Source organism: Leptinotarsa decemlineata, unplaced genomic scaffold (assembly GCF_025532065.1).
Source record: "Leptinotarsa decemlineata unplaced genomic scaffold, Ldec_3_MD MMD2_P_RNA_scaffold_12, whole genome shotgun sequence".
In the NCBI taxonomy this organism is placed as follows: domain Eukaryota; kingdom Metazoa; phylum Arthropoda; class Insecta; order Coleoptera; family Chrysomelidae; genus Leptinotarsa; species Leptinotarsa decemlineata.
The window spans coordinates 1508503-1523971 of NW_027412526.1; the positions used below are offsets into that span (position 1 = coordinate 1508503).

General features: G+C 37.7%; 1 protein-coding gene across 2 annotated transcripts in view; it reads right to left on the bottom strand.

Moving 5' to 3' along the window:
* The window catches only part of CngA (Cyclic nucleotide-gated ion channel subunit A), a 129313-nt gene that overhangs the window by 34942 nt on the left and 78902 nt on the right, over nt 1-15469 (bottom strand). Inside the window, exon 3 of one of the 2 annotated variants that reach the window (XM_074171374.1) lies at nt 10355-10504. In XM_074171374.1, the coding sequence (XP_074027475.1) occupies nt 10355-10504 (150 nt within the window). Of the gene's footprint in view, nt 1-2404; nt 2637-10354; nt 10505-15469 lie in introns of those variants that run through there. The other variant, XM_074171378.1, reaches the window with a different exon arrangement.

Here is a 15469-nt window from a genome sequence, read left to right on the forward strand (position 1 = left end):
TTCGTTTTGGTTAAGATGGATTTTCCGAGGGCCCGAGGATTTTATTATCTTCGTGTATGATCTTACTCGAAATTCAGTTTTTTTGCTGTAAATTTTCAATTAGTGCAGAAAATCATCTAGAGTAAATCCACAAGAATGATTATGGAATGATGCTAGAACCTTTGCAAAAAGCAGCACTCGAGTTTTCAGAAGAAAATTGAATATAATCATAATTTTCATTGAGCATTTTCATCACTGGGGTATCTTAATAAATAACATGAACATCGTACCTTGAAGAATTCACACAAAAATATGAACGTTTTTTAAAGAAACCCACAAAAATTCAGGAAGTTATTCCCCAGGGTTCAATACTGGGACCTTTGCTATTTTTGATATATGCGAGTGATTTGATCAACTTCTTTCACAACCACAATGTCCTTGTAGTATCATATGCCGAAGATACTAATCTATTCATGGTAGCACATGAAGGAATTGTTGAACACTTCACAAAATATTCACAAATAAGTAATTGCGAGGCCTGAAAATTATATTTTCTTTGTAAATATGGCAAAAACATCTCTCATGAAATTTCCAATACGATATGTTGGTGAAAAGCTTCAAAACTCTCTCCAATAGATCTTGGTTTCGAATGTATAATCCTTCGAATTTTTAATAAGATCAGAAGTATATTCCCTGTGTAACAAATTTTATTTGCAGACAAAATTTCCAAATTTTGAAAAAGATAAATTGCATGAGGTATATCTTTTGGGAGAAATCAGTTCTTGGGTAAAAACTTTATGATGAATTTCACTAGTTCGGACTTCCATTGTCTAATATTAAAAATTATTTGAAATCCCTGAAACAACTAAAAAAAGAAGAATTAAAAATGAATAGCTGAAAATAACAATTATATCAAGCAAAAATAACCTGAAATGAAATAATAGTGAAATAAAGTACAAGTAAAAATAGAACGATTGAACAAAAATGAAGAAATAAAAATGCAAAGTTAAGATATTCCAAGCCACGTTAGTTCACGACGTTTCGATTGTTAGTATCTACAATCGTCTTCGGGTGATGACGACTGATTCCTCGGAGAGATGACTATTTATGGGTCGTTCGAGTACTTTCACTTATCCCCGCTTTCCATTTTTTCTGCTTCACTGGTTCAGTGGGAGATGTCCGTTTGGCAGAAGTTGGCCATTTTTCGCTTGATGATGGGTTTCCATATGCTGCGTATCTCTACGCTAGCTTGGCTGAAGACGTTGAATTTTCTCCTAAAGCAAAATTCCTCTGTGTGTATGATCTTAGCTTGTGACCACTCGATGTTGTGTTGATGGGTCCAAACATGGTCTGCTGGTTTCCCCTCGCTGTGTGTGTTTTTTGTGCTCGGCAATGCGAACATTTAATGGCCTCTCAGTTTCACCAATATAGGTGACACTACTATCCGGTAAATGCAATTCTTGGAATCGCATCCCGCGTTTGGTGGCCTGGTTTTCGTGAGGCTGCTACGGATAGTGTTACCGGATCTGAAGCAGGTTTTGATGTTGTACTTGGAACCAATTCTTCTTATCCTCTCCGATAATCCTCTGATGTAGGGAAGTGCAAGCACTGGTTGTGACGGCTTCTCTTCCTTGTGAGGCTTCTGCTGTCTTTTAGCCAAAGTCTTTTCTATCATCGCTTTGGAATAGCCATTCCGTTGAAGATCATTTTTGATGATGTCTAGTTCCTTCTCGAGACCTTCCTTCGTATTACAGAGCCCCAAAGCAGAGTCTTGATGATTCCTCTTTTAGTCGATTGATGGGATTGGCAAGCAGTTTATCCCAAATTCTTTGATTGTGAAGTTCTTTGCTTTCATTTATTCTAAGTTTGCAGCTTGCTCGCAATCTTTGTTGAACCAAGATTTGCCGTTACAAGTTCGTTTCATTGAAAAATGAATATATATGCATCCATGGATGATGGAATAACTTCCGTGACTTCAGAGGCACAAGTTGGTGTATCATTAGAGCTGTTACAGTTCGATTTCAAACACTTTATAAAATTTAAATACCTACTCAATGATCTATCAGAAATGAGAAATTCTTCTGTTGTGATTTTGTTTTTTCTCAGAAACTTGGAAATTATGAGGAATAATTGAAACTACAGTCGGTACTAGAACTTGATGTGAATTAGATAATTTTCAATGAGCAGGGTTTTGAAGCAATTATTGCTAAAGATCTGTAAAAAAAGTTACGAAGCAAATATTTCTCAGCTACTTTCACTAGTAAACTGCTTATAATTGAAAAACTGTGCTATTAAAAGTAAATATGTATTACTATCACTAACAATACTGACGAAAAGTCATTATATAAATAGTCTAACACAACTCAGCCCTGTATTTGCAAAAAATCTCTCTCAGTCCAAATCTACCTAAAGAAAAGAAACCTACCCCATGATGATTCTCAACCGGAGTTATGTTCAACTTGACCGTTACCATATCCCCTATCTAGGGGGCGTTATCATAATCCACGGCCGTGAAGTATGAAATACGGCACTACCACTAAAAAAACCACCCTCGCCACGGTAATCTCCGAACGGGACGGACAAAAACCACCGGTGAGCGCACAAAAACTGAACCTTCAGCAGTAACAAAACGATTTGTGCGGGCTTGAACGTCGTCACCAGCAGTGTGGTGGGCATTAGAAATTCATAGAGGATGCATATATCAATTTATTTGAAGTGTATAAAATAATTTTTTCCACTCACACACGAACGCCTCAGCGGAAATTAGTTGCTCCTCGTCTGGGTACTTTATTTCTACTTTGCATTAATGATACTTAAAAAACATTTATTATTTACCAATGTATAAAATAATACATCTTCGAACTCTAATGAAGTATTTTGTTCTCCACCTATGATTGATGAGTAGTAGTATTTTATAATCCAAATCAAACGATACAGGCAACAAACTATTGTTGACTGAATAAGAATCGTTATTCAGTCAACAATTGAGGGATTTTATTTTTCAAAATTTTGTAAGAAAAAACACACTGCATGATATTTTCGACGGTTGAACATACTGAGTTAACCAGTATCCTTTAATTTATGTGAAATAAATAATCTGAAATTAGCCTGTGTATCTCCTATATCGAGTGATCCAACGAAAAGTATGCACCTTGCTTTTCTCCTTTTTTTTGTAACTTAACGCAAAAATGCTCGGACAGGTCAATTTTTCTTTTGAGGGGGACACATTTTAGATGTATTTTTCTACCTGTGCCTTCAACCCCCTACCGAGGGTGAGTAACAACCCTAAAATTTTAAACGGAAAGTGGGGTCGAGTGATTTATCATTTGAAAGGGCACAAAATTATCTTTCCAATGATACCTAATTTGTTGTATTTACTTGAATAGTTATAAAAAAAACAAGAACATTTACTCGATATTTTTGGTGTTAATGAAAATGCGGAAAAAATGGCATTTTTATCACTACTATATTCCTCAATTTCTCTCGTGCGTTTTTTTGGTTCAAATAACAACAGCAGGTAAGTGTACAAAAAAAAATTAGGCAAACGTTCATTGATTCAGTTTGGTTGCTTTTGAAATTGTTTCAACTTTACTGTAAAAATGGTTTATTCCATTTCTGAACGAGTTGAAATTGTTAAACTTTATTATCAACATAAAAGTTGTGCTAGACTTACTGCTCGCCAAGTTGCCAAGTTGGAAAGTTTGTTGATACCGGATCTGTCTGTAATGTGGAACATCAGCCACGGAAACCGATCAGAAATGAAGCAGTGGAAGTCGCTGTTTTGGGACATATTGAATTGGATCATACTCAAAGTACCCGTCAGCTTGCTGCAGCCTCAGGTGTCTCCCGTTCGTCCATAATACGGACATTAAAAGCCTATAAATTTCATCCGTGCAAAATTAAATTAGTACAGGAACTCAATGAAGATGATCCTGATAGAAGGCTGCAATTTTGTAAACAACTGAGCCAGCTACTAATTGATGATCCGCACCTATCATTCAACACGTGCTTTTCCGATTAGAGTACTTTTTTTTTGAATGGAGCTGTGAATAGGCATAATTGCCGTTACTGGGATGACAGTAACCCACACTTATTCCGAGAGGTTCATACCCAGTACCCTCAAAAAATCAATGTCTGGTGTGGCATATTAGGTAGTCATATCGTAGAGCCACTTTTTATTCCTGGTAATTTAACTGGTGAGGTCTACCTGAACATGCTTGAAGATACAATTGATCCTCTCATAACAAAAATAATTGAAAACGACCAGAATCATAATGATGATCGGCTTCGTTTCCAGCAAGATGGAGCACCTCCTCACTATGTTGCTCCGGTAAGAGAGTTTTTAGATGACCGGTTTCCTGGACGGTGGATTGGAAGGAGAGGCCCCATCGAATGGCCTGCCAGGTCACCTGATTTATCGCCTTTAGACTTTTTCCTTTGGGGACACTTGTAAAATGAATGTTTTGCTACGCAGTCCGAGTCCATAGAAGATCTTCGCCAACGAATTACAGCAGAGTGCAGAAGTATAACACCTGATATGCTACAGAATGTTGGGAATAGATTTGAACAAAATCTGTATTATTGTGTGGAAGCAAATGGGTCACATTTTCAGCACTTGCTGAAGTAGGATTCTACCAAGTCAATTACACATTTCAAAGTACTGGGTTGTAGTTGTTTTTCTTCATAATACCTACATGTTTGAGTGAAATACAACAAATTAGGTATCATTGGAAAGATAATTTTGTGCCCTTTCAAATGATGTATCACTCGACCCCACTTTCCATTTAAAATTATAGGGTTGTTACTCACCCTCGTTAGGGGGTTGAAGGCACAGGTAGAAAAATACATCTAAAATGTGTCCCTCTCAAAAACAAAATTGACCTGTCCGAGCATTTTTGCATTAGGTTACAAAAAAAGGTTAAAAGCAAGGTGCATACTTTTCGTTGGACCACTCTGTATATAAAAAAGTGGATAGTTATATTCAATAACTATAGAGCGATTAGTATTCTTTCTAGCATTTCTAAACTATATGAAATGAAACTAAAAAGAGCTTTTAAATAGTTATTTCAGTGCGATGTAATTATTATCACCATTACAACATGGTTTCACGACTAACAAAAGCATTGATTCAGCTCTTTCGACTTTCATAGTCGAACAATAACGGCGATGGACACAAAAATATGTGCTTATTTTTCTTTTTTTGGTCACGTTTTCACGTGCGTTTGATTGCGTTAATCACAGCTATTTGCTGGAAAAACTCTCGAAATATGGGATTAGAGGATTGCCACTCAATTTATTGACCTCCTATCTAAAATATAGGAGACAGATAGTGAAAATGTGGGGGAATATAAGTTTCAAAAAACACATTGCCGATGGTGTGCCTCATCAATCCATTCTGGGACCTTTTCTTCACTTAGTTTTCGCAAATGATCTATCTAAATGGAAATTCTGCCACGCACTGTATATGTTTCGTTTGATTATGGGTTTCCATATGCGTATCTCTACGCTAGCTTGGCTGAAATAATTGTTGGACAACATGTGTGCGGCTTCTTTGAATTTCCTCCTAAATCAATGTTCCTTTTGTATGATCTCAGCTTGGGACCACTCGATGTTATGTTGATGGGTCCAAACATGCTCTGCTATACCTGATTTGCTGGTTTCCCCTCGCTGTGTATGTTTCTCATGCTCGGCAATGCGAACATTCAACGGCCTCTTAGTTTCACCGATATAAGATTTTCCGCAGTCACAGGGTGTCCGGTATATTAATGAAATCGCAGTCTGCGTTTGGTGGCCTGGTTTTCGTAAGGCTGCTACGGATAGTATTTCCGGATCTGAAGCAGGTTCTGATGTTGTACTTGGTTCCAATTCTTCTTATTTTTTCCGATAATCCTCTGGTTGTGACATCTTCTCTTCCTTGCGAGGCTCCTGCTGTCTTTTAGCCAAAATCGGTTCCATCATCGCTTTGGAGTAGCCATTCCGTTGAAGATCATTTTTGATGATGTCTAGTTCCTTCTCAAGACCTTCCCCAGTATTACAGAGCCAGAACACACGGTCTAATAGAGTCTTGATGATTCCTCTTTTAGTCGAGTGATAGTGGTTGGATTCGTGGTTCAGATACTGTCCCGTGTGAATGGGTTTTCGATATACAGATGTGTTCCACTCAGTGTCGATCCTCTTCACCAATACTTCTAAGAATGGCAACTGATCCTTCTCCATTGTGAAAGTGATGGAAGGTCTTACTCTGTTGATGTGTTTCAGGAAGGCGTCTAGTTCAGTAGTTCTAGTTCAATACTGAACTAGATACCTGGGATACCTCTTATTCTCTCAGGTATCTCTCCACTCAGCCAAGAGATTATACTTACGCTTGATTATGCGAATTTTAATTCTTGCCTCAGATATGGCATATTGAACTGGGACGCAAGCTCCTCTGTAGATAGAGTGTTCATGATATAGAAGTATGCTGTAGGGATCAACTGCTACACTGTTGAGGAGTTTCGGCAGTAATTTTATATACATCTTTTTTATTATTATTACGCATGATATATTACCATATATCATTCTCAAACAAGAATTTTGAACCTTTTGTACTCTTCTTATATCAGAACTATCAATACATGGTCCATAGACTACGTTAGAACTTTTTTTAAGGGCAAAACACAAGCACTATAGGAAAATACTGGACAGTTTCGAAAAACATGCTGTAACAGCCATCAGATTTGATCTATCCAGTTTGAAAACAGGAGTCCAATTTGAACATATGCCCAGTTGAAATAACTAGCTATTGATTTGTTGAGGCAGTGGCGCAGGTCGGTTCTTGATTTTCTATAGAAATTCAGTTATACGTGCTGAAAAAGGTTATCAAACTGAAAGCTCTCAGTTGGACACCATCTATAGAAGTTTCTAGAAATACTGTCCCCCTTTTCAACAGTTGTTTCTGTAGATCAACTTAGTTATACTGGGATACGGCTGAAGAAAATGTGTGACCCTACAGTCTACTCGAAAAATGTTCCTATACCCAGCCGCATATTATTGAAAAAAAGCGGTCATTCCTTAGTGAGACTCTGTACAAGCAGCCTTGTCAGGGAAATCACGTGCACTATGCATGATAATGTTTTGAAACACTCCGTGGCTTAGTTGGACAGAGTATAGTCCTTTTTTTGTTCATTAACCCCCAAATATTCATACAACCAACTAAAATAACTGTCTCAAAGTGCCATAAAAGTATTAAGTTACCGTCTTATTCAAATAATTCTAAGCGATCCGCTTTCAATGGATATAATTGAAAATGAGAAAACTTCTTTAATATTCATGAAGTGTTGCCCCTGGATCGGCAGAACGATATTTTTAAAAGGCACCATCGCCGATTCAGAACGTGAGGCTATTAAATTTCGCATAAACAATACGTGCCTGCAATTAGTGATTTATTATAACATCAGGGATGGAACAAGCGGGCGGATCAATCGATTCCTAACCCCGTTTATTGTCACACAAAACGCAAATAGCGGAACCAATGGCGAATATTTCTGATTTATAGTTGCACTTATAAGGCCAGTAGCAGCAACTTTCAAGAAAACTAGAAGTTATAAGAGTTTTGTGAAGTTTTGTACGTTTTACCATATCTAATTAATTATCAGCGCGATACGTTACTTCTGACTCGTGACATGGAATGTTACGTGTGACGTATGTCGTGTTACGTTCTATGTATGACGTGTGACTTGCGGACATGTTCTTAGTTCCATGTGTCATGTTTCGTGTTCTATGTTTGTTTGAAAGTCACGGGGCAAGATCAATTAATCAGTTTCGACGGGAAAGCCTTTGCACTAACGTTTCTGTCGAAGAAGCACTTCATACAGAGGAAGCTATCCGAAGACGAAGACCTGGAATAGAGGATGAACTTACCTATGGTGTAATCGTGAGATGTTGTGTAAGGAACTGCTATTTCCAACTGAAAGACGAATTTTTTACGCAAGCTGGTGGACTGCCAATGGGATCGCCACTTTCACCAGTCATAGCCAACACATATATGGAGTGGTTTGAAACTCCGGCCATTGAAGAAGCCCACAAGAAACCTCGCGTCTGGTTTAGATACGTTGACGACACCTTCATAGTATGGAACAACGGGAATACAGAAGTAGACACCTTTCTGAAGCACATCAACAGCGTAAGACCACCTTCACAATGGAAAAATGAGTCCACAACGAATTGCTATTCTTAGACGTGTTGGTGAAGAGGACGACACTAAGTAAACCCACTCATACGGGACGGTATCTGAGTCACGAATCCAACAACTACATCGAACTACCGAAAAGTAATGATCAAGACTCTAGTGGATAGTGCTTTTAGACTCTGTAATACGAAGGAAGGTTTCGAAAAGGAGCTAGGCATCATCAAAAAAGATCCTCAGCGGAATGGTTACTCCAAAGTGATAGTGGAACAGACCTTGGCTAGGAGACAGCAAGAGTCCGCAAACCGTTACAACCAGTGCTTGTCCTTGATCATCCACAGGAAGAAACACTGGTTTGAGAGAAAGTTCAAAGAAGCTGTACATATGTTGTTGGCCAACGACGCTTTCGGTCAAGCTAGCGTAGAGTACGCAACATATGGAAAACTCTAATCAAAATCATCTCTCGTAGGAATAGTCCAGTCATCACCCGGAGGCGATTGTGAATACTGACAATCGAAACACTTGTAACACACACAACTCGCATAACACACACAATACATAAGTCACATATCACATAACATTAACAAATCACAATACGCATAACACACATCACAAACCCAACACGTACAACACATTATGTTGTGTTTTGTATTTTCTGTTCTATTTTTTGTTTTGTGGCAACATACAAATAACACAACACACCTAATACACACAGGACACACAACACAACCTGATGTGTGAACACAAGAATGTTTCAGCTTATTTCATCGAAAGGGTTATGCTGGTTTCGTCCTTTCCACGGAGCTTCGATGCATAAGATAGCACCGACATAAATAACCAATGACAGTATGACTAGATTCACACCTTGAGGGTAATGATCATTAGGTTCGAGAATCATGTGCCCTGAGAAGACGCCATGAATTGCAGCCAGTAGAATTTTGAGGTTCAAAAGTAGGGAGGATGCAAAATTGCTGTAGCTGTCTTCGTTACTATTTTTTAGGACCAAACATAAGCACTACAGAAAAATCTTCAAGGCGCTCTAAAAGCGGTACCTATGCGAAAGTAGTAATTCACATTGGATTCAAATCGCTGGAGGTTAAATCCATTTGGAAAGACGTTCTCAGGCTTATTCCAATTCTCCAAATGAAAGATTTTTTAAAACATTGAAGTTGGAGATGTGCTGAAATGAACCTCAAAACGATGAGCAGCGACAGTTCGTCGCGTATTTCAGATATGAACCGCTCTTGGTGAAATCAAATGTGCCAAGTCACTTGAACACCTCCCGTGAAAGTATTTCTCGAAGAGAGACAAATCTACAATCTTTCTTCGATGTTCCAGACTATCAACGTTGCAAGTGATGTTCGCGTCTCCAATCAGGCGGATGACTCTTTTCTGGATGAAATCCAGCAGCCTCAGGGTATGCTTATGGGCGGAACTCCATACAAGATAACAATACTCCAAAGAAGGTTCGATCTAAGCTTTCTAAAGCATCAAAAGTTGCTGAGGTGTGTAAAATTTTCTGGTTCGAAACAGTGTTCCAAGCTTTTGATAAGCAGCCTTTACAATTCCAACGACATGATTGTGCCAAGACATATTGGTGTCCATTTTAACCCCCTACAAACTTATCGAAGCAGAAAGCGGAATTGTCTGTCCTGAAATTATTATATCCGGTTCGAAGACATTTATCTTTTTGGAGAAAACCGATGCCTAGGTTTTCGAGCATGGAATTGAACCCGGTTACTTTTACCCCAACGCAACCTCCTGTTGCCGGTGAAGATGTGTATCCGCAGTCGATGTTCTGGAATCCAAATGGAATGACAAGACAAGTGTGCAGTCATCAGCAAAGCAATGTATTGGGTTCATGGTCGTTGATATCCAATAAAAAGAGGGTTGGAGACAATATGGATCGTTGGGGAACACCAGCTTTGATGATGAAAGTATTCAAAAGATATCCATCTACGGCCACTTGCTGGGAACGTTTTATCCGGAAGCTGAAGAGCCATATACAAAAATGATCTGACAAGTCATAGCATCGAAGTTTGGCCAGCAAACCCCTACGGTCAGAGGCTTTAGATCGCAACAATTCTTGACTCTCCATGTTTCTCGATTGCGTGGATACAGATATGAGGAAAATGTAATATTTTGAAATGACCACACTGTACATTCACAAATGAATATGTTGGTGGATCATAAAATTTAAAATTGACTTACCTGTGATGGGGTGTCGGAGGTCGAATGATGGCCTCCAGTGAGTGGAGTGTTGATTTGGATTTCGGCAAGCCTGTCTGTAGAACTATCGCGAGATAAATTCGAGGTGGCGCTGAATTCGTTCTTGGAATAACCTCTCGTGAGGCCATCTTTCTGCAAAAAAATATAGGGTCAGTCCTCAAAACTTATATGTGGGTCCAATTATAATTTTCTACCTTCTCTAGTCTGTTTGAAATCTATTTTTCCGTTAACTAGTTGTCGCACCCCTACGAACGACAACCCTCAAAAGTCGAAACTTGTGCGAGCCAAGGATTAACGAGGTCTTACCTTCTAACGTGTGATTTCTAATATAATATACACTTGCGGTATTACGATTATTTCGAATCAATGAAAACGAAGTGATGCACTAAAGGAAATTGGATTTTAAAAAAATCAAAAAGGGATATCTCCTGATCCAAAAAAGATTTCGACCTAACGGCTTGACGTTCACTTCTGAGGTCGAACCTCAATTTTTCTCATAAATCTCAAAATTATGCCAAGATGCGATTTTTTTTTGTATGCAATATTTTTATGCCAAAAGTTGATGGAATCACAAAAAAATGAGTGGTCGCGCGTCAAAAAATATTGAAATGAAAAACAATAGAGCTATTTTCTTGATGATTAGGTAGACCTTTTCGGACTTTTGGAAATTTGTACAAACGTTCATTTGCAATAAATATCAGGAACTAAAATTTGGCAGAAGGCTTTCCTTTCTATATACTATCATTGAAAAAATCGAGGTTATACATCAGCGAATTGCGAAAAAAATTGATACTTAACAACTGTCGAATTTTTAAAAATTCGACAGTTGTTAAGTATAGACATATAATATGAAGTTCTATATTGTAATGAAAATTGATATGAAGTAATTTACAGGTTAATAATTTATGACATTAAAAATAAAATAAATACAACAATAAAAATTAATTGGCGCTCCGGGGCGACTTCATTGATTCCAGTGGCGCATTTGCTTTTTCAGCTGCAGGAAAACCCGGAAAAACCTGCAGCACCACATCATCTGAAGATCTTGATCCAACAATGTCCTCTCTCTCATAAAACAAAATGTAGGGTGTCTCCAGAGGCTCCAATAAATTCAATGCATCGCCAGAACACTTCGTGACACGACTATCGTCAAACTTAAACCAGTCCGTTTCTTCTTTGACCAAGGCGTAATAATGACCACATTCAACGCCAGAACCACAGTGAACAATGACTGCATGAATATTATAACAGTGGTCTGCTAGGTTGAAATGTTCATCTATTTCGAACCTTCCAAAGAGTTTCTTGCTTCCGTTAGAGGTTGAGTCTTGTTTGAATATCATCAGTGTTATTATTAGATTGACTGGTGCCTCAGCTATACTTGTTTCCTTATAACAGTCAGTTAGTTTGGCGCATGTTTGACAATACAGTTGATCATCACCTGTTAAAAATTCCATTTTCAGATGATTTAACAATAAGCTTTGCACGGACTGGTAATTAGTCGTATTAGGAAAAGCTAGATGAAGTTCCAGAAATTCACATAAGTTTTCAGTACTTCTTGAACATTTACCACAAAGTAAACAAGTGAGGATTTTTCCAGCAAAAGATTTACAAACACAAGACGAGATGGGTTGTACGGAATCATTCAGTCCAGAGCGGCTGGGAGTATTGATTTTGCTATTGTTTTGCTCACGAAGAGTATTCAACAAGAACCCCAAGAATTCGGAACAATCCTCTTGTTGTCCTAACGAGTATCTAGTGGACTTCAAAGACTCCAGGAAATCGGTTGGAAGGAAAGATGATACCTTCTTACGAAACTGCAGCTGCATGAACAGTTGTTTGAGTTTGATGAATAAGCAGGAAACATTCTCGTTCTCGTTCATCATTAAAACTTCGTTCTTGAAATTCTTCGTCATGAACAACACTTGTAAAATGCTATTCATGTAACAAGTGTTTCCTAAATTATCCAATCCAATTTTCTTCTCTAGATTTTCAGGACAACTCTCTACTGATTCGTAAGGAAGAACACGTTTCACAGAATCTTCATAAGAACCATTTCTCAAGCTGCTATCGATCTTTCCAAACATGAAAGCCTTCTGCCAAATTTTAGTTCCTGATATTTATTGCAAATGAACGTTTGTACAAATTTCCATATTATTTGTGATTTTTTATATATAACTGACTATGGATTTACATGATTTTTCTCTTTCCGAAATGAAAAATATAGATTTATAAACGTCTGTAGAATTTTTCAAAAGGTCAAAAAAAACCGTATCTTTGAAAATTCCCAGTGGAGAGATAGATTGATTCCAAAGTTATCGAGTAATTCAACCATCTCAATAATTTATCACGAGCTTTTTCCGAAGCCCAAATCCGCTTTCAAAATGATGTAAACAATGAATTTATAAAGCCTGGAGCTCAGATTAGTCTTTCCATCGTTTATTTGTTTTCAAGAGAATGGCACCGAGAAGATCCCACACAGCCCATTAATGCCTACGAAAACCAAAACAAAATTTCAATTCAGTGCCTCAGGTATTTTCACGGTACGTTTTTCAAAGTGATGAAAAGGTTGGTCTCTCTCAATTACACCGAAGCATAAAGATCATTTTGCTGGCTATTGACAGAGGATTTAATCAAATTCTGATATAAATTGCTCTCAATAAAAACCGTATGGACGGGTTTTTGAGTTTTTTCATATACGATCCATAAAAGTCGGATATTGCATCATATGCTGATGAAAATTTTCATATAGATTATGGAAATTGTAGACAGTAAAGAATGCATTTCTGTGCATTCCACAATTTTGTTTTTCACATTTTATGATCTTTCTCATATCCTTCTTATAAAACGGATAACTTTCTCGATTAACGTTCAACCAACATCCATACTGAAATTGTTTTATATTTCGGGAATGGAAGTTATTCAAAATACTATTATCTGTTGTATACATCGATGTTTAGCCAGTGAGGATGACAGTGTTCCATGTAAGTGCAATTTTTTACCATTCATTCAAAGTAGAACTCATGTTAATGATATCTGATTTTTATTCCACAAAGAATGTTTGAAATACAAACTGAGTAGAGAAAAGTATCTTCTGTATAATTCAGTATTTTTTTTTCGTGTAATTCAATGTTTATATGAACGTAGCTGTTTCAGGAGGACTTTCTTTCAGTTTGTGTCTGAAAGTTACTTGTTTGCATGATCTACATATCCATGTATAGAGTTACCTATTTTCAAATTAATTACTTTCTTCCTTTCTTTGGAAGATTCCCTCATCCTTTTTTTTGTATCAAGATGGAGTAGTAGAAAGCCAAAAACTTTCTTTCCCAAAAATTAATCACTCCTAAAATATAACCCCTTCAATTCAACTATTATCTGAATAACACAAAACACGTAAATGAGTAAAATAATAAATCACCAGAACGAAACATTTCAAAGGCCTACATAATGATGATACGTACATTAAAATGATACATTAAAATACATATACAAGGGACAATAACCAACTTCGTCACAAAAGTAAAGAATAGAATGCTAAGTTTACAAAAGTAAAGAATAGAAGGCTAACATATGTCTTTCTATTAGTCTAGACCCTAAAACTTCTGCTGAATCCTTTGGGAGGCCCAGATCTCGTACTAAATCGTTCAAGTCTTATTGAGAGAAAAGTTCAGGGTATTATATCTTAGATATACACTCACATTGTGTAGCAACTTGTTCATCATGAAAGATCCATAATTCAGACTCGGTTTACCGCTTATATAGGCTATATAATACAGAAAAATCGAACCCATAGCGAACCTAAAAACCCATTTGATAAGAAAATTTCAGGTGAAATTTGTGACTTATCTATAGGTGATAGAATTTTTTTACTATTTTTTCCGTAATCTGTTAAATACTGTTAAAATCACCAGTTAAATATCCTTCAATTTTTGTCATCGCAGACCTGTATCTATAACTTTTTCATCCGACTTTTCTTCCATTATGAGCACACTACTTTCAACTTTTCCTGAACATTTTTATGGTGCCATTAATTGTCCCTCTTTCCTGCGTTTCTAAGAGGCTTCTGCACTGGTCATCATTCACTGCATCTACAGGAAAGAATCAATCAACTATCCACCAGCTGAAAACTGTATAGACCGCCACCGCAAAGGCCGGGAAAAACGGATAACGCCAACCACACAACTCACTTCCATCCCGTCTGGAATCGAAAAGGGCGGCTATCAAATCGAATGAATGAATTTAATTTTCTCTGTATGAAACCCGGATTTGAAAAGAGCACTTGGAGATAATTAGAAAGCGGATTCGTTTGTGTTATAGAATGAGGTAATGGCTGCTCAGAAACCTCCATCGGGATCACGGCAGGTCCGACCAACTTATGGATTGAATAGCAGTTGCCTCTGAGTTTATTTCTCATATATTCTGTAATGCAATGAAAGGGGGGGGTTTATTTGAAACTTCTGGTAGTTGTCATTGTTTCATTTGTAGGTGGAATTAAAACCTCAAATGACCGAATGAATAACTTCAAGTGAAACATGCGGACGGGCGTTGTTGTGGAGCATGGTCGAACCTCTTCAGTTGACAAGCACTGGCTGCTGCTGACGCAATTTCCAGAACATTTCGTCGATTTCTCCACTATAGGAATCTGCTGTGATGATTTTTCCGGTTGTAGTGAATCTCACCAGCCGGTGATGCAGTAACCTTGGTCTTTTTTGGTGGGTTTTTGCCTTTGAGAAGTGCCTGGGTGGCTCATCGGTGTCCAACCACTGCCCTAAACGTGTCATCATGTCGTAGAGGATCCACTTTTTATCACACGTGAGGATCCGACCCAAAAAAAGATTATTTTGGTTGCGCAGACCTTGAAACGTGACAATTTCTGCAGGGCACTAATTTTTCGAGCTTCTTGACCTTTCCAATACGTTTCCAACCATCCAAAACCGCATGGGAAGTGACGCCCAGTTCTTCCGTCATCACACGCACCATTTGTAACGGATCAGACTCTACCAGGGCCCCTCAAATCCTTGTGTTGGTTTACTGTAGGTTTCGTTTCCATTCAAAGCTTCATAAATCTTTTTGCAAAACTATTATCCCCAAGTAACCAAT